At 38.5% G+C, this 20,120-nt stretch overlaps 1 protein-coding gene across 7 annotated transcripts; it reads right to left on the minus strand.

Annotated features, from left to right (window-relative positions):
* Positions 1-13,283: 13,283 nt before the first annotated feature.
* Positions 13,284-18,823, minus strand: LOC110879450 (phosphatidate phosphatase PAH2). 7 transcript variants are annotated; one of them, XR_002558681.2, is made up of 12 exons: positions 16,644-18,823; positions 16,274-16,554; positions 16,118-16,191; positions 15,012-15,096; positions 14,846-14,932; positions 14,675-14,747; positions 14,555-14,598; positions 14,319-14,447; positions 14,121-14,219; positions 13,968-14,041; positions 13,793-13,877; positions 13,284-13,699 (listed from the first exon to the last, which is right to left on the minus strand). XR_002558681.2 is itself a non-coding variant. In XM_022127911.2 (11 exons), the coding sequence occupies exons 1-10, from the start codon at positions 18,178-18,180 to the stop codon at positions 13,988-13,990; spliced, it is 2,463 nt and encodes an 820-aa protein (XP_021983603.1). In that variant the 5' UTR covers positions 18,181-18,823; the 3' UTR covers positions 13,284-13,699; positions 13,968-13,987. The 7 variants fall into 7 exon arrangements, 5 of the variants coding, with proteins under 5 accessions (XP_021983603.1, XP_021983601.1, XP_035833720.1 ...); XR_002558680.2 differs by having other exon boundaries at positions 13,968-14,044; XM_022127911.2 differs by lacking the exon at positions 13,793-13,877.
* Between the last annotated feature and the right edge of the window lie 1,297 nt (positions 18,824-20,120).

Raw genomic sequence — 20,120 nt, forward strand, 5'->3', positions numbered from 1 at the left:
TATATATTTCCACATATTATTATTATACAAAACATTCAACCATGGTTAACTGGCTTTTCAAAAACGACGCTCCCTCTCGTCGTACTCCCACGTGATGTTTTCCCCCACTTCTCGAATCCGATTTCCCGCATCTACCAGTTCCTCGCCGTAGCGGCGTAATTCGGCAACGTTCTCCGGGTTTATAGGTGGAAATGGTGCAGGTTCAGGATCAAACTGGGGAAAGTATACATTTGGGTTATTCATAAAATTTTGAAAATGCTAGTCGCTCGTCCACCATTCTTCCAACTACCCTGTAAAAGGTTGAGGGTTGACAACTGGGTCCGGGATAGCAGGTTCCAAATTGATAGGAAGTTCTGATTGGGCGGGGAAATTGAAAAGGGTTTCATCAGCAGGTCCGATGAGGTCACAGTTTGCAAGTTTTCTATCTAGCTCTTCCCAAGGTGGCAATTCATGGGCTTGACCAGAGCTCTCCCCTACTTCTTTTCCTTTTCCTTTTGGATCCTCCGTCTTTTTCACCTTTTAGGCAGCGGGCTTCTTCTTTCGTCCTCGTTTCCAGTCCAGAAGCCTGCTCCTCGTTTTAGGCTTGGGTTTCTCCTGTGACTGGGCCTGAAACACTAGTGGCTACTCGGTATCCGCCTGATAACCGGACTGGGTTCCTGTTGTATCCATATCAGTCGTATGGATTGTGAAGTTTCGGAGTGCTTCCGACAGTTCATTCATGCTGTTAGTCACCCATAAGGAAACACACAAAAATCTAAATTAAAATTTTATTTATTGTAAACTTAATTTTCACAGAATCACAAAATGCCAAATAGAAAACTTAAGTATTTTTCAAATACTTAATTGGCTTAAATTAGTGGCTCTGATACCACCTTTTTCTGTCACGGCCCTCGACCCGGTTTTACCCGGTTCAGAAGTCGCGGGACAGAAACCCGTGGTATTGGTGTTTAATTTGGCAGTGGAAATTTTAACAGGATCGTTTAAACTGAAAACACCCATTTATTTTATTTCAAGTTCGGGACAAACCCCATAATTTATAATAAAGGAATTTCACTGGGAAATTCCCCCAATTACAAAAACATGTTTATTTATTTACTGAGCCACTTCATTCAGTTGGGGTGCTACGAGGCACTTTTCCTTGTTCACAGTAAATCACCTGAGACATGTTTAAAAAGATTTTTATCAGCGGGGAAATACTGGCGAGTCATTCAAATTGTACAAAATGACCAATTGTTATAATCTACTGTATTAAGAGCGATTACAATGTTTATATATCAACCAATTACCCCAAATCGGTATTGGTCACTCGACCGTATCTGTGACTATGGTTATATCACCCATTGGCTAACCCGTTGTCCAATGGTGACGGTTATCAAGTAATGTATACAAAACCCCACATACCGGCAGTAATTGAAGATTACAAAGACTTAATCCCTGTAATTATAACTTTGAAAATAAATAGGGTTTTGGAAACAATTTGTTAAATTGAGAATGACTCACATTGCAAGTTTAGACTGACAGAGTCTGCCTACTGATTAAGCCTGGTAACCTAGTTAAATAATGCAAACGAAACTAGGTTAGTAACTTAACACAACATTTACGATAATTTCACGAAATCAAAACCCTCACGATGAATGACAAAGTATAGCCCGAATTCAGGCAGCACTTAAACATCCATCGGATCGGTTTCAATCGATCGGATATTGTATCGTAGCAGTGATCGAGTTATTACCTTGTTATCGTAGCAGCGTTTCACTACTAAAATTGAATTTTCGAGCAGAAAGGAAGCTGTTTGAGTGAAATATTTCGAGCAAACTGAACTGGCCATGCAACGTCGAATTTATAGCTGAAAATTAGGTCCTTTGCGGCCCGCGTAAACTTAAAGGGCAATCCTTCGCGGCCCACGAGGGCCACCCTAGCTACGGCTAGGGCTGCCGTATCACAACCTAGGTCTGCCACATGTGCGACACGTGGCCCTAAAACTTATCCGGAGATTTGCATGGCTGTCGCGCCCCGCGTAGACCCTCCTTAAATCTTTCGTGTCCCGCGACTGACTAATAAAACTTGTTTTTCTTGATTTTTCATAAAGTTTGGGGCTTTAGGGGTCCGGGTTTTCACTTACGGAGTGTTTTAGGACATTTTCGTGCAGGTCCTTACACCACTAATGGATGTTTTATAAGTTTGGCCCGTAGGCATTACATCACTAATGGATGTTTAATAAATGATCATCTTCATTGATGATTTAACCCATGATTTATAAATCATTAATTTGGGCTTTGAAATCCTTAAAAGGATTCTTATATAAGAATGACGCGTGCGATTTTAACGAATCACATCTGCCATGAACGTTAACATGTTTACAGCGGTTAACAGGGAATCTGAATCTTTTAATCAGGTCTTACCATCTTGGTCGGGTCTTATAATGACACCTGGCTAGGTTTCACTCTTAAGATTCTTTATTTAGGCAGATTTAATTTAAAAGGAATGATTTCTGATTTATTTCATCTATAATAACAAAATTGAAATTCATAACATAACATTCCATAAATTTCAAATATGATTACACGCTGCCCTAAACGGGACTTTTTAAATAAATAAATACCTACGCAGAGGTTTATAGAAAAACATATCCACGCAGGGACCAAATACAAGATAGATGTCTGCGCAGGGACTAAAAGATAAGTCCACGTAGGGACTGAAATACGATAAATGTCCACGCAGGGACTAAATTGAAAATACAACAATACATAAGGAGACTAATGGTCTCGTTTCTTCCTCCCTTTTAGTAGGTTTGCTAGGCCCTTGAGAAATCCACGATTACTCTTACGTTCTTGTTCGAAGTCTCGTTCCACACGGTTTAGACGGTGGAGTATTTCTTCTTGCTCCGGTGGATAAAAACGTGGCTGCTGCGACGGTTGCTGAACCGGAGGTCTAGGAGGTATTGGATACCCATGAGCTGAGTAATCTGGTCTCCAAGAGGTTCCATGGAGAGCATTATAATTAGCCGCTACCACATATGGATCAGCATCATAGTTATAATTGTAGTGCGTGTGAGTCGGCTGCTCAAACGGATTGTACGCGGTGGAACCGCCGTACGCTGGTATCGGATTGTCATATCCGAAAGGTGGCGGAGGTGGTGCAACTGGTGCAGAATTCACCTCTGCAGGGTGACCCAAAGGTTCCCCTAATTGTGGTTCTTCTTCTGGCACTGACGGAAAGTGACTCGCACTCGAGTGGCGAGGGGTGCTGAAATGGAATTCCCCTCCTCGGGTGGACATCCGTGCGCCTGATCTTCTACGCCTTGGCGGATCTGGAATTACTGGTTGAACCGGTGGCGGTGGCGGTGGCGTAACGGCCACAAACCGCGAATCCTCAGAAGGATCCTGTTGTTGCTGTTGATCATGAGGCGAGAAATGATGTGAAGGTGTGAAGTACCAATTACATTGGTCAAACCTCGCCTGGTAACTATCGGGACCTTGATAGGGTGTTCCATGAAAGGATGACCCATCAGAAATCTCGATTGGATGGTTGGGAGTACCCCTTGCAGGCTCGACGGGATCTGTATCCTCGTCCATATCCACTGCATTATCTTCAGAAAAGTGATCCTCTGGTCCTAGAGGGTTGTACCCTATAGGCTCTTGGACATAATCCGCTGGGTTAAACTGTCCTACGAAGAAAGGTGAAGGATCGCCATAAGAACGGTGCGAAGCAGATCGCTGGAGAGGTATAAATGATGGTTGAGGGTTATTGGGGTCATTTTCTGAGTCTGGTCCAAAAGAATGACGGTATGAGGGTGTTGAGCTATGCGAGGTAGAATGTCTCGCAGGTTCAAAGAGGTTTCTTCTTCGTCTCTGTGGTTCTTCACTCCTCGTACTGGAAGGAGCTCGCATGTTCGAAGGTCCAGCCTCGTGATCATTGTGAGTAATGATCGTCCCTTTGCCTCTTCCTCCTCTTCCTCATCTGATTGCTGGTGGCATATTTCCTGCTTTTAACACAACTAAATATATAAAAACTACAAGTGTCAAACAGAAGTAAGTATATAATAAACAAAGTTCAAAACCGCAAACAACATTCAATAAAATGCGGCATACTAATTCCTAATCAATGGGCGAAACAGTAGTCTCGATAAATAAAGCTCCTTTCGGACCATTGTAGTTGTCAACATGTTGGAGGTATTTCAGAAGTTCGTTGCTCAGCTCAACTTCAACCATATCCCCCCAGATGCTTGTTATCACCCACTTGTTGTTTTCAATTATATTAGTCCTTCGGCGCCTATCTACATAATCAACTACACGAGAATTATTGAAAGCAAACACCTTCTTCCAGCCTTCTTCTTCATATCTGAGCAAATCAGCAGTTAGCTCAGCAGACTTTCCAATAACAATCAAATGCAGCCTCTTTGCGATGGTCAAAAAATGCCCTTGGCAAGGACTGACTACAATACTCTCTGGAAAATGAAGCATTCTGAAAGTCTCAGAAAGAACATCAAAAGCAACGATGTTCCTCTCACCTGGTGGATACCAATAATTTGAAACCATGAAATATATGGTTTTTGTCACACCCCGATTTCCACGTGTCTCACCGGTGGGCCTGGTGGGGGATTATCGTGACGTAGTTGGCAACAATATAGTCAAACCACACAATATATGAATGCACGGCGGAAGCATAAAGATAATTATATTTCAACCATTGTTTGCAATATCAAAGTATTACGAATAGTCGAAAATGTATCCACAGGGGATCAAATAAAAATATAAGTTTTGTTCAACAGACGAAGGCATCTTAAGCTTGCGAGACTCTTTATGATGCTAAGGAGAATATCCAGCCAATTACGCATAGTACCTGCATTTAGTCTTTTTGGGAAAATACGTCAGTTTACACTGATAAATACATTCAACCGACACTTTTGTAAAATGTTTATTAAAATTGATTTGAATGCACAAGGCACAAACTCTTTTATAACTTGGGAGAATTATTTAAATATATAATCTTGTGAACGAATTACATGTTCCTTATGCGTTCAGTAGCCCCGATCAAGTCCGGGTTAAAGATCAATAGACACACCACAGCGACTATTTATACACTGACGAGTGTACGCCTACACTCCGCGCTTAGGTCGTGGCCATTTCGTAAAATGATGCCAGGGATATCCGGGACATGGTCATTAACCCCCCAAAGGCTTTTAAGTAACAAGACTGTTTAAACGAGCCGATCAAATTTATTCAATTACCCACTCAATCGGTGGAGAATTTGATGCCCGATCAAGCGGTATACTATGTACCGTAACCCAAGCCCATATAACGGAAAATAAGTTAAAAGTATTTACCTTTGCAAGTATAAATCCTTAATCGAAATAAATTGCAGATAGCTTTTACTGGTCTCCTAATCTGGAACGAAGGTTTAAATTAACCTATTAGAATCCTAACGGGTCTTTAATTTAGCCGTACCTTAGACCGGTCAGTTTCAACGGATAGTTACGGTTTAATCGCGTGAAAGACGAAAACCGGGAATGGAATGTGATTTTTGACCCAACAAGTTTGAAGACTTGTTTTATATGGGTATAATAATCACATTCTGGATTTTGGGGTCAAAACAATATGGTTTGACCCGTTTCGGCTAGTTTATGTAAACTAGTTACATAAGCCGAACCGTGCGCGCAAAAGGCGTAACGGGTAATCGTAAGAGTCCTACACTGGTTTCCTAAGTCAATATGCTTTAAAGAGGTTGTGGTATCAGTAGGATACCTTCCATAATGCCCGAAACGAGTTTAAGTTCATATTATGCCCCGTAGGGGTATTTCGGTCTTTTTAAAGATTATAAAAGAGGTTTCTGAGTTCTACAGGAAATCTGAGTTTCCCGAACAGTTTATAAAGTCTAAAATACTTTATTTATTATTTAAAATCAGTAGCAACTGGAATCGGGTCAAAAGACCTTGTAGAACTCAAGTTATGGCCGAAAAGGGTATATTCGGTATTTACCGAACCGTTGCCATAACCGCAGGTTATGAGCAGGTTAAAAAAATTAAAAATCTTTAAAAATCACAAAATATTATTTTACATCAGTGAGTAAAAGGTTTGGTGTCGAAATCCGGGTTTAGATAGGCGTTATGCTAATTGCGCTATTAAATTACTAAAGTTTCTGTAATTTGCGCTATTTAGCATAACTCCTATTTTGGACCTCGGATTGACGTGAAATTTTAGGGACATGCTTAGAAATCAGTAACTAAGGTTATGGTTCTTTCACATGTCCGAAATTCTCGTTTTTAAATTAAAAAGGGCGTTACGGTCAACTTTTAAGCATTTAACGGAAATGTGTAAAAGACTCGGACAAACAACGAACCGGTCACAGAGGGTTATACCATCATGTAACCTGGTCCTAAGAGAGTCCTAAGGTATATCTAAATCAAACTTTAACGGGTCAGAACTGAAGTCAAAGCAAAAGTCAAAGCTTTTGCGACTTTCGGCTCCGAACCGGGTCAAAACAGTAAATGGTCGGATCAAACAAGCTTAGACTAGTTAATATACTTATTATCATGTTTTATGAGTGTTTAAACAGGTTACATATCATCTAAATTACCGATTATGCAAGAAATCGCAAAATAGCATTTATGTTGACTTTTTCTAAGCACGTTTGACTCGATATTCGGACTAGTTAGAGTGGGAATCAGTGGGTGCCCTTTTAGAGGTTTAAAGCCCACATGATTACCAACATATAACTATCTTTGATTCGACAAACCACTGGACCATTTGTGATTTATCGCAAAGTCAATCGTTAATTACGACGGATTGACTTTTAAGCTAAATTATGCACAAACTAAGCCACAAAAGGGTAGACACACTTACAGAAGCTTGGTGCACGATTAAGAATGTTAGGAAAAGGCTTGAGAGCTCCAGAAATGATCAGAAGGCAGGTTTGAGGTGTGTTTCACAATGGAACACTACCATGCCTTTTATAGTGAATTTCCATGCTCAAGATCATTACAACTCACTCTAGGATTGCTCATGGATGATCAGCAGGTGTCCTAAGGTGCTAGGGGACATGTAGAGGGTGCCCATGCTTCAATTAATGCCTCAATGATCGTTTACAAGCTCAAACAATGAATCTGTCCAAGAATTCTGCATCTGGGACCTTCACGCGGCCCGCATTAGAATCAGGCAACCTTTACGCGGGCCGCCTGAATCCTAATGTCAGAAAACGAATCAGCAGGTGGCTCGCGGCCCGCATTAAATTACCCATAACCTTAACGCGGCCCGCATTAGACCTGATTTCCAAGATTTTCAAATCTTTTGTAATGATTAACCTGGCCTTTCGGTTTCGAAGGGGTAACTTTGCGATTTGGCCCTCGATTATTTACCACTAAGGGCCTCGTGCCTTTTACCCGCATTGTTAAGTCCCCGGTTAGTTTAATTACTATCCGAAAAGCCTTAACTTTTATTGTTGACGCTTTTAACCCCTCTCATACGAATTTGATCATAACTTTCTCGTTTTAAAACGGAACTTCGCGAAATTTATATCGTATATTCTAGTGAGCGTATTTTACTGTTACAAAGCCTCGGGTTCGTCAAAGGGTCACTCAGAGGTATAAATTAAACATGTTGACACAATTAACCCCTGTAGCTTGTAATCTCTCACTTTCTTCCGCGTTTCGCTCCGTACGATCCATGATTTATTCGTTTGAAGGTACGAGCATCATTTATGGTTACTATACAGTATATTTACCCTTCGTTGACATTTTTAACCCTCGAATTTACATACTTTCAAGGTTGTCAACTTTAGTCCTTTATTTAGTATTTAAATGCCACGTGTAAACTCAAGACACGTGTCTATACATCATTGGACACAAAATTTCGAGGTGTTACAGTTTTATCAGCATAAACTCCTGTAGACCATGAATAACCACTTGAACCATAATTATTTACGCTACCGAAATTTATTGTTCTCCATGACTCACGACGTCTTGAGTATACACGAGCAGTAGCTACATTACGGTAACATCTGATGTTCAGCACTTTCAGATCATTGAATTGATCAAAATAAATTCCACCAGTATCAGAGTTTCGATCATGATTGTAATTTAAGTAGTTGTCAGACAAAACCTTATAGCGCCTGGTAGTTGGATTCCAAAGAATCAGCTCACAGCAAATCCCTTCATTGCAAATTAACAACAATCCATTAAATGACGATAGAATACGTAAGAAGCTAGGGTGGACATTGTTAGGAAAACTTAAGGTTTTACTTCTAACAACATCCAAATTACCAGCAACTACGTCGTCAACGACAATTGACGTGTCTTTAAAGGAGAGTAGTTTCTTTTGTAGTGAACTCCACTTCGGAGACCATGCATAATCTGAAATCCATGACTTGACAGTTCCCTATAAAAATTCTTGGAAAGACACTTCAAACGACCAATATCTTCTGCAGAGAGCCTTGTGAAAATTTCATCAACAATCACTTGAAACCCAATGTTTTCCATTTTGCAGTGAACGAATGCGTCTTTGAAAGTAAAAGAAATTGTAATGATATTGATAAACAAAAAACTTTTGAAGATGATTGAGTAGATGGATGAAAACGGTAATGATGAAAACCTCTGCCAAATGAAGGCGGTTATGACTAAATACATCGTCAGACGAAAGAATATGATGCGACACTCGTTAGGCTTTTAATGCATTTCCATGGGAAAAGTATAAAATTAAACACGTTATTATAATTACAATTAACCTCTTCATTTACCATAAGATGCCTTTACCATAAGACAGAACTGAGTGAGTGACATGCATTAATTGCAAAGTACATATCCCCAGGCATTTTGAATTTGAAATTGCCGGCAATTTCAAAACATCTGCTAAGGTATATGTTTCCCAAAGGAAACATCTGCTAAGTTATACTTTCTTGGAGATGGACAGTGGTTTGCCCTCTTGAATGAGAGCCAGACCTTTGACATTTGAATATAGAGCAGTGGTTTGAAATTAAATGTATTTTAACTCCAGCAGACAAACATATTGCGAACATCTGTTAGCCAACAACAGATATTGCCAACAATAGCAAGTCAAACAGCCGTTAGATTAGCAGAAGATCACCACTAAACAAATGTTCTCTTTGGGCAGACTTTACCTTTGACAGAGAGTTAAAGTAACAGATGCATCAGTATTTACAATTGAGAGGAGGAAATTCTTTGAAAAGCTCTATTAGGCAACAACAGATGTTGGCAACAGTAGCAAGTCAAACAGCCGTTAGATCAGCAGATGATGATTTAGAACAGATGTTCTCTTTTGGCAAACTTTAACTTTGACAGATCTATACACTAACAGAAATTGATACAACATCAACATAATCTATATAAACTCAGAGACAATTTCACTTCTACATCAAAAGTACCGATCTGCAAGAATCAAATGATATTAAAAATTACATAATAATACTTATTCACCTTAAAATTAGTAAAAATAAAATGCTCCACAAACATTAATAGGATTAAAATTTAATTATGAAGATTAAAAGATCAACAATTACATCAAGTACTGAACAACGAAACTTTAAAATCTAACAACAACACCAAGAAATTTACGAATCTAACAGCAAAAAATTAGTGCTTTTAGCTTCAACTCCATCGAGTACCGAACTGCTCAATGCAGACCAAGATGCAATACATGAAAACACTTCTTCAGCTGTTGAAGAGTAGCCCTATCCTCATATACTTAATCCTCAACTTCCTTCATAAAGAGCTGCTTTAAACCAAACTTTATGCTTCTTTTAATACAAAAAAGGCAGGAAAGAACAAATCTCTAGTAAAATAAAATCTTATCTTACAGCAGTAGCAGATCCTTTCTTGCGTTTAGTAGGAAGTACTGTGGGTTCTACATCATCATCATCTGCCCAAGTCATATATAATCATCATTTAGTCATAAGCAAAAATTATTTTAAATGTACATTTAATAATCTTTGTTTGTGTTTAATTTAACTTTATGCTTCTTTTAATACAAACCTAAAATAACCCGCAAATGATTGTATGAATTTCAAACAACTGTGATTAGACTGAAATATAAAGCGAGAATTAGAGTATATCACTTCAAAATTAAAAATTGAAAATTTTAAAAGTAGAGTAGCAAAAAAAAAAACATACTTTAAACGATGTTGGAACAATGATGCTGGAAACAACCGTAGAACAATCATCATCATCATCATCTGCTCAGATCATTCACAATCATCATTTAGTCATAACTCAGATAAAAAAAACTTTAGTAAAAATCAAAAACCAAAACAAACATAATCATATATATCACATTACCATAATCAAGGCAAACCACATATCCCCAAAATTTGTTCTGAAAGTGGGTCAGAGAGAGCTTCCGTTTTCTCTTATCCTTTATGAACAAATGTCGAGTATTGAGAAGAAGGGATTTGAGGGAGAGATACATTAGAAATGTGGTTTGAAAATACAAAAGAAGAAAACACGAGAATGTTAATATGAAGAGTGAAATGAGAATATAAATCAGTTTATATAAGAAGATGATTGACAGAAGTGAGTGAGTGACATGCATTAATTGCAAATTACATATCCCCATGCATTTTGAATTTTAAATTACCCGCAATTTCAAAACATCTGCTAATACGTTTGCCAAAGGAACCATCTGCTAAGTTAAACTTTCTTGTAGATGGGCAGTGCTTTGCCCTTTGAAATGTGGGCCAGACCTTTAACATTTGAATACACAAGGCAGTGCTTTGAAATTAAATTAAATGTATTTTAAAGTGATTTATATATTCCGGTTTATGATGCAGTAATAACATAAGAAAAGCCTTGTTGGACAGCCTCTCTGGCTGACACATCAGCTTTTCTTATGTCACTCAGATTTCTCCTTTTATAGAAAGTATAGATAAATATAGATAGATATAGATATAATGTAATTAAATTTTCTTATATAACATTTTTGAAATTTTGGATAGTTCACCGAAAATTAAATTATTAATTGAATAATAAATAATTACATACTCCTATGTGATTAACTTCATATTAACATCATAATAATTTTTAAGACTAGCATAATCAATAAATTTCAAAGGGTATTCAATCGTAATCAACTCCATCAGTCAATGATTCTAAATTTCTAATTGAAAAATCAAATAACAATTGTAAAAGTAATCAAGGATATGATATACTCATATAGTCATATTGATGAGAGGCATCCCTACCTGGGCCTAGAGATGGGCAAATCGGGTTTTTTGTATTCCCGAAACCGGTTCCTACCCGTACCCGGTTTTTTTACTAAGTTTGACTGGACCCGATTCTTCTAGGATCCGGTTCTGGTTAGTACCCGGTTTCAAACCAAAATTACTGGAACTGTTCGTAACCGGTTCGGGTAAGTTGTAACTGGTTCCTCCAAGGAACCGGTTCCTCCGGGTATCTTCCAGAAAAAGCTGCCGGAATCGATTCCTAACGGCTTTATATCCGTTGGAATCGATTAATTGCCACTAAAACTTTGAAATCGGTTTCTAGCATTTATAAGAACATCACCTTCAACCAAAACTTAGTCCCACTCAAATCGGTTTCACCCTACAAGTTACAACTAAAATCGGTTATGGCATGCAACGACGAAGTGATCATGGTTTTGAAAACCAAAAGAAACCCCCAAGTTTGGAAGCACTTTGATCTGTGCTTGATGTCTGATAGCCATGAAATGGCACGTTGCAAAGGTTGTGGGAAGTTCATGAAGGCTACGGCGAACTCGACCCTCAAAAAACACACCGACCGTCATTGTCCGGTGACAAAGGCTGCGGCGAAGAAAAGTGAAGGCGGCAAATCATCCGGAACCGGTTCTTCGAAGGTTTAGTGTGTTTATGTGATGTTGGTTTGATTGTGTTTATGTGTTTTTTGTTTAGGTATGATGTTTGGTTTTAATGTATGGTAGGTAGGTAATGTTTGGTTGTGATGTTTGGGTTTAACTTTTAATGTATTTGGTTTCATTTAAATCCTGCCGGTTCTTTGTGTTTATAGAGGAACAGGTTCCTGGTAGGAACCGGGTAGGACCCAATTTTTTTTTTTTTACAAAATGTGGAATCGGGTACGAACCTACGGGTTTTTTGAACCCGAAATCGGTTCTTCTATACATCGGGTAGGAACTGGAACCGGTTCCAGGTAGGTTCTACCGGGTCGGGTTTGAAACCGGGTATCACGCCCATCTCTACCTGGGCCCAAAATCAAGAATCTGGCAATTAGGCCCAAACCAAAGTTGCTCCTCTTAAATACACATACAAAGGTCAAAGCCCACGTGAGGCCAGTCAACAAACAATTGATTCCCCTGCCCTTTGTAAAGAGGAATTACAATACTAGCGGTTTGTGTAGCGGTTAAGGTGCTTGATGTTTGAAACCGATTTAAAAACTGAAACCGGTTTTAAAAAACTGGTTTAAACCGGTTAAAAACCAGTTTATTTTTTTTTTTTTGTGCCAAAACCGGTTAAAACTGAACCGAACAGGTTGGACCGGTTACGGTTTTTGGATTAAAAAACCGGTTAGTAACCGAAAACAGTTATAAAAAAAAAAAAAAAACGGTTTTTGTTTTTGAAGAAAAAACCGATTTGTACACCTCTAGCCACCATACCATAAAAGAAGAAATAGGGTATATATGAAATCGTATTAACTTGCTCAACATTAATATACAAGTAGACGCATCCTCGGTGTTTTCAGAACCGGACCAGAAGTCAAACCGGTTTCCTTACCTGTTCAACGATTCGACCGGTCTGACCAGTCGGACTGGACGGAAAAACCAGAAGGTTTCGTATGTATTATAAAAATTAATATGGTTAAATCTAAAAATTATATAAAAAAACCGGTCAAACCCCTGAAAAACCTGTTCGACTGGCCGGTTTTCGGTCCAACCACCCGGTCACCGGTTCAACCTCCAGTTCAATGTAATTCCGATCCGATACCATGACCCTGACCGGCGCAACCTCTGGTTTCCAATCCAACCAGCCCAACCTCCGGTTCCCAATTCAACCAGCCGATCCGATTCGGGTTTCAAAACACTGGGCATCCTTATGTAGGAGCCATCATACTAGAAGGAATAAAATGCACAACACATAGCCACATGGGACCTCACTAATTCTAACATTATATTAATAACCTAGCTAATTATATTATTTCTCTAACAATAAGATGATCAACCACTGTTTATTACAAACACATAGATTCATATATGTATCCGCACGTGTGAAATGAATTCTTTACACCAACATGTATTAATTTAGTAGCTCCGTAGGTTACTTTTAGTCCTAAACTAGAAAACTTAATACAATAAAAAAATAAGTTTAAAGTAGGAGCGAACCTAACTTTAAAATTAAGGTACATTGCACAAACCTCATCCTTTTAAGAATTCAAGCTTTTCGGCTATTAAAAGATTCAGAAAACACAATGAGAAACCACTATATAAATCCCACAATGGATGTATTAGCTTAGTAGCAAAATCCTTCAGAAATCTTAACAATCTACTTCATATTTTCTACAGAAAAATGGCATTCAAAACCACTTCTTTGAACCACAATATCTCTGATGACGGCCGAAGAGAACTCACAATCAAAGAGTTCAAGAGATGGTTGATGAGATTCGACACTGACAAAGACGGCCGCATCAGCAAATCGGAGCTCCGGCAGATTGTTAAGGCCACCGGAGGTTGGTTTTCCGGCTTGAAAGGCAGTGCTGGGATCAAGTCTGCTGACAAGAACGGAAACGGATATGTCGATGAGTGCGAGATTGAAAATCTAATCCAGTTTGCTCAGAAGGAATTGGGTGTTAGAATCATACCATACTAACATATATGCATATGTAAACCAATATCTCTTTATTTTTTGTGTAAATAACAAGAGTTCTGAAACTTGTATGATTCCATCTGTATTTTGAATTTGTGTTAATGTTTTGCTACTTGAATGATTCTATTTCTGTACGGTTCTACTTGGGCAGGAAAAAAGTGTGTAATTACATTGTCATGAATATCTTCGGTTAGTCGACAGTCGGGGGTGGAAGTTTCCAGAAGTTCCATGAGTTATAATCCTCCTGCTAATGAAACACAAAAACCTATAAACATAAGGAAAAACTATTATAAAAAGTTATGTGAAGCGGTAGAAATTTAAACCTCTTCATGCACAGATACTGGCGGGAAAATTCCATTGACGAGAGCGTGGAGTGAAGCGTATGATTTTGAGTCGATGCAACGGTTTATAACAACCTCACCCTGTAAAGGTTTTAAACACAAGAAAAATAACCGTAAATCAATGTATTTAACGAACTTTGAAAACATCATAATTAAGCAGTATTTAAGGTTAATAAGAACCTTAGGATTGATGATAAAGATTTTTCCCTTGGGTATTCCGACTTTCAGGTAACTAAACTCGTCTGTGTCTCGGTTTCCAAAACCAGCATAAAACGGATTCCTATCGGGTGGAAAACAAGCCTTGATATCCTGGGATCCAAACGTTTTGTCATCAAATACAAACAATCGTAGAAACTATGTGGAGGTCAAACATTGTAACTTTCATGGTACAGAGTAATACGTAACAGGTAACTAACCTCCAAGCAAGCAATTTTGAATTCATGTGGAGCTCTTCTTATAACTGCAAAAGGGTAGTAAAGTAATTTCAAAGGACCATGCTAAAAACTATCTGATACACGGATATATTAATCTGTTACCTTCACGGAAAAGAGAAGGAAAAAGCCCGTCAGGAGAAATAACTACAGGCCCATCAGGCAAAGCCTTCCCGTCCTGCAAATTAAATTATAAGCGGCTAGTGAGCATGGAAACAAATTTTCTAACAGTCGCCTTTTAGGAAAGAGAATAGAGAGTTAAACTGTTTTAAGTACCTGTGTAAGGTTGAACAAGAACTGCCTAGTGATGGAGGCCTGAGATATTGACCGAGCACTTAGATAAAGCATTTGATATCCATTTTCCTACAACATACAATTAAGAAAATGTTCATGTTTCTCATCATTTGTAAGTCATTCCACTAATAAAAACGGCCCAGCGTACCACAATTGCCGAAAATAGATGTGTTACACCAATATGTGACCAATCTCTTCCAACCAAAGGCATGAATTGCCCAAGAACATCAGATCTGTAAGACATGAGCATGTGTGTTACAATATAACTCATCATATTCTACAGGTTTTGGTCTCAATTGATGAACGTTTGGCTTTGAAGATTTAATGTTGTTTTACTTTTTGAACTTTTTTTTTTATTTCAAGTTTGAACAATTTGCTTTTGGGGTATTTTGGTAAATTTAAAATGATTGTGGTACTTCATTTTAAAGATTATGGCATTGAAATATTTTTGGGATTTGAAGAAATTGTTCTTTTTCAATACATGATATTATTCTATGTTTTTATTTATTTGCACTTTTTTTCTCAGTACCGCGCTTTTTTTGCACTACTCGCCTAGGCCCCAGGGGGAGCATATGCGCCTTTAGTGCGCCTTTGATAACTATGCCTAATTGGCATCAATGCATCATGCAATATCGATGCTCAAGTTTCTATGTGAGTGTGTTATTTTAAATTGACTAATTGTGCAAGTGATAAGAACCACTACACTCACGGCGTTACGGTCTAGAAATGTGCAAGTCGGGTCGGTGGTCTGTAAGGTATGGGGGAACGAAGACGAGACAACCGAGCATCTCTTCACCTCATGTATGTTCGCTTCTCTTGTGTGGCAAGCTGTGGCTATCTGGTGCAAGGTTCCACCAATTTATGCGTTCTCCACATAGGATCTTCTGACGGTTCACAAGGAGCAAAGAATGGAACGGCGATTGAAACAAGTTTTTTATGGCGTCATGATTACGGCGTGTTGGAGCATTTGGAAAGCAAGGAATGAAGTCGTCTTCTCTGGTACAACGGCTAATGTTGCAAAAATCATGGAAGAGATCAAGTCGCTTAGCTTCCTTTGGATAAAAAAGGGAAAAATAGGTCCCCGTTTAGATCTTTGTCTTGGAAAAATTGGTGTAGATTTATTGTGTAGTCATTGTTGTTTTGCTAGCTTCTTGCTAGTCGTTGTTTAATGAAATATCGCCGTTCCAAAAAGACTAATAACAAAATAAGCTACGTGCGTCCTTTTCAAATCTTCAAGAAGAAAAAGAAACTTACTTGGTAATCGTTCCATCAACATCAGAGATCACAATGCGAGTATCCCAACTCCACAAATAAATTCTAGCATCCACCTGAGATGTATCATGTATGTATGTCAATATAACAACAAGCTCTAGAACAACACATTAACAAATGAGATAAACCAAAATTAACCTTTTGAGACCCGAGAACCGATGTTGAAAACGTGAACGTTACGGTATTTTGCCCTTCTGCTAGATTCAAAGAAGCTAGCTGCTCAGGAGTCGGAGTAAGTTCCCGTGTATGCGTCTTATCAGACTTTGGTGAAGGCCATTCTTTTTCAGCATCCGGTTCTTGTCCGATTCCAACATCAGAAACATTTTTACTGTCGTCAGGAACATTTTTACTCGCCAATCGTCCAAACGGCCACAAACTCCAACTTCCGCCAGCACCGTCAACTATATCGGGAGGACCACCTACAAATACGTTTCCACTATAAATATAGAATCTTGACATAACTACATATCTATAACTAATATGAATTCACACAAAGATCCAATGCTACCATCTTGAAGATCCGTCGATAAGTCATCAGCACTTTGTCGTAATTCTTTCTCTATTAATTCTTTTTTGAACCTTGAAGCATCTTCCCTGAGTAAATCCCAATTCGATCTTAATCTACCAACAGGAGAGTAAAATTCCAGTTCATCTTGATTATCTGGAATCGGATCGTTAAATCGACAATTGTTCGGCAGGGACTTTGCCTGCTGACCAATTTCCGCTTTTGGGATTTCACGACTTTTAGGGATCTCCAAATTACTTTGACACCTTCTAAGATTTCCCTTTAACCCTTCAAGTTCACCTTTGGAGCGTTCTCGATACGTTCTGACTCTAAGTAGATTTGGACCATGCATCATAGCTATTGACTCACTCCCTGCATGTTTGACTTCTTGCTCTATCTTGCTGATGTTCGGTTTTGTATCATCAAGATCGCCAAAAATCAACTGTTCTTCCACAAACGGTTCTGATACTTGAAACTCAACGTTTGGCTCCAATGGCGGTCTGATTTCATTCGTTTCATCTACTTCCGTTGTAAGATTATCTTCCACATTTTGACACAAAGGTACTGCAACAGAACCGCAAGGAACAAGTTCTACGGCTGCATCTTCTTGATTAGATGCACTTTCTGCATAGCTTTCGGGTACAATTTCTAAAGACCCTTGGCCTGTTATCAATCCCACTTCTGGTTCGTTACCATCATCCAACTGAGCTCTTGAACGCTCTTCAGAAACACAATCTTCGTCAGCATCTTTGTTAACACCATTAACATCATCTGCTGCTATAGTTTCTTCAACCTTCATTGAAGGCGCCTCGTGATCAACCCCTGAATTCTCTGACTCATTTGCAAAGTGTTGTTCGTGTAAAACCATACTCGTCTCCAATCTTCCACCGGTGATATATCCATTATCGTTTCTTGATTCTCTACTTCTCGATGAATGATTCGTTGACCACCTCGATTCCAACAGATCAGCGGCAATTTCAGCCCTTTCCAATTGTGTCATCCTACCGTCATTTGAATCATCCTCTTCTTTTGTCAAAGTATGTTCTTTCATAGATCTTCTCCCTAAAACAAACCCTAAAATTCTAGACCCTTTAGAGTTAGTTCTCGAAAAAGCCGCACCGTCAGTTCCATCACCAACCGAATTACACTTATCAAAGTCACAATCCATACTTTTCGACTTAATAGGAAGCGTATCTCGCTCTTTTCCATTTAAAACCTCACAAAAAGACGAATGTGAGGAAACTCCTTCAACTACTTCCTCCGAATCAACCTCTCGGAGAAAATACGCCTCCCCTCGCGGATCCAAATACATACTAAAATCCGCATCAACCCCATTAACATTAATGTCCACAACTCTTTCTTTCGCCTTCAACACCCCTTGAAACTTCCCAAACCTAACATACCACGGAGACGACTTCAAACTACCGTCTTCTTGCTGCACCACAACGATATCAACCGCCCCGCCAAAAGGATGAAACGGGCCGGAAACCGTGTACACCCCTTGTGTGATATAGCTGCCTAGCCTCCCTACAGCATACATCTTCCCCTAAACTAAACTAACCGAATTCACCAAAATCACATCACCAATTTACACAAATATAACAGTTGCCTCCAGTAAGATTAACCCAATATCACAAACTCCGCAAACCAATTGGGAACCAAACCAAGCTAACTAAGATCAAATTCCCAAAATAACCCAATTTATTACCGACACGAAATGTTAATATTATTCGAAAACCGCCTCTAACGAACTATAATTGCAATAAAAGATGGATTCTTGACTACGAAACTTTACCGAATTTCAAACAAATAAAGAAGGAAGGAACATGAAAAAATCAAATAGGGCAAAAGTATAATCCTTTTTCAGATATTTCGATTGTACCACAAAGATTTGATCGATTGATTGATCTTCACCGCCATTGTTTTTCCCGAATGTTCGTTCATGTTGTTAATTCCATAAACTGGTGGATTACAATTGACGTGAGGGAAAGAATTAAGAAACCCTCTTGTGTTGTGTTGTGTTCGAAAGATTGAATGAAGGCGGAAACGTTGTTTTATTAATTGGGGTGGGTGGGTGGGTTATCGGTCGAATGAATATTGTCAGATGAATCGAAGAGAACAGAACATAACGTAGTTAATGATGATGGAGGTTTGAGTTCGGTGTTTTATTTAATTTTTTTGTTATTTTCAAAAACATTAGTTAATCATATTATATTCTTTTCGTTTTTTAGTTGGTTCACGAGAGAATGAAACGTGTTTATGCTTTTTCTTCCGTATCGACACTCCTTTTCATTGTTTTTGTTTATTTTTTACAAATCCGTATTGTGGAAAAGATTAATACATTTTTGTTAGGGTAAATTACACTTTTCGTCCTTTATTTTTGTAGCAGATTGCAACGGATAGCCTTTAACTTCAATAATTACACTCACAGTCCTTTATTTGCAAAACTCGTTACACTTTACGTCTTTTAGCGCTAACCTAGTTAAAATTTTCAGTTAAATATGGTATGTGTTTTGCCATAAGGGTAATTCAGTCATTTTATCAATAAATTTAAAAAGGTAAATTAAAAATAAAACATAAAAAGTAATAAAACATATAAACACCTTGTCCTCTCTCTAAACACCATCTCTTTCCCTCTCTAATCCCAAACCCCCCAATTTCTGGTGGTGATGGCCGCAGCTTTGGTGGTGGTGGCAGTGGCGGATTTGATGTTGGTGGTGGCAGTGACCAAAAAAAGTCAAAACACATCCTAAACCTCCAACTTCTCAAATTCAAACAAAACCCTACCGAAGTCAAACAAAACTCTCCAACTAAAAAGCTTACAATTAACAATATTTAAACAATAATCAACCAAACAATAAAAAGGGTTACTTTTTCAGCATCTTTTGGATCCAAATCCCCTTTCTTAACAGAAGAAGCAATGAAGAAATTAACCATCTTGATATTTGAATCAAGAGCTAGGGCTCGTTGCCTTAACGAAGGTTCCTCTTGTAAATTTATTGCGATTAAAGAAGCAGCTGATTCCTGCAACTCCTTACTCTGTTCCACTATTCTAGAAACTTCTTCCGATACGTTTCTCTTCGATGAGTTGTTATTATTATTATTATTATTATTATTATTATTATTATTATTATTATTATTATTATTATTATTATTATTATTATTATCACCGCCCCTCACGGTGGCGGTCGAATCGAGGGCTTTTGAGAGGGGGAGAGAGGTGGGGTGGGGAGGAGAGAGAAGCGCCGGAGAGAGAGGGGGTGGAGAAGGTGAGGAGAGAGGAAGCCATGGTGGTTGTTATGGTGGAGGAGGATGAAGGAGATCTGATCTTTTGAAGGTTTTGAGAAAGAGAAGAGTAGTGAAAGAGAGAGAGAGAGAGAGTGTGTTAATTTATATATATTTTTTAATTTAGTTAATTTAATTTTTGAGTAAAATTACCAACTTACCCTCATGTGCAATGCACATATCATATTTAACTTA

Source organism: Helianthus annuus, chromosome 9 (genome assembly GCF_002127325.2).
Source record: "Helianthus annuus cultivar XRQ/B chromosome 9, HanXRQr2.0-SUNRISE, whole genome shotgun sequence".
In the NCBI taxonomy this organism is placed as follows: Eukaryota; Viridiplantae; Streptophyta; class Magnoliopsida; order Asterales; family Asteraceae; genus Helianthus; species Helianthus annuus.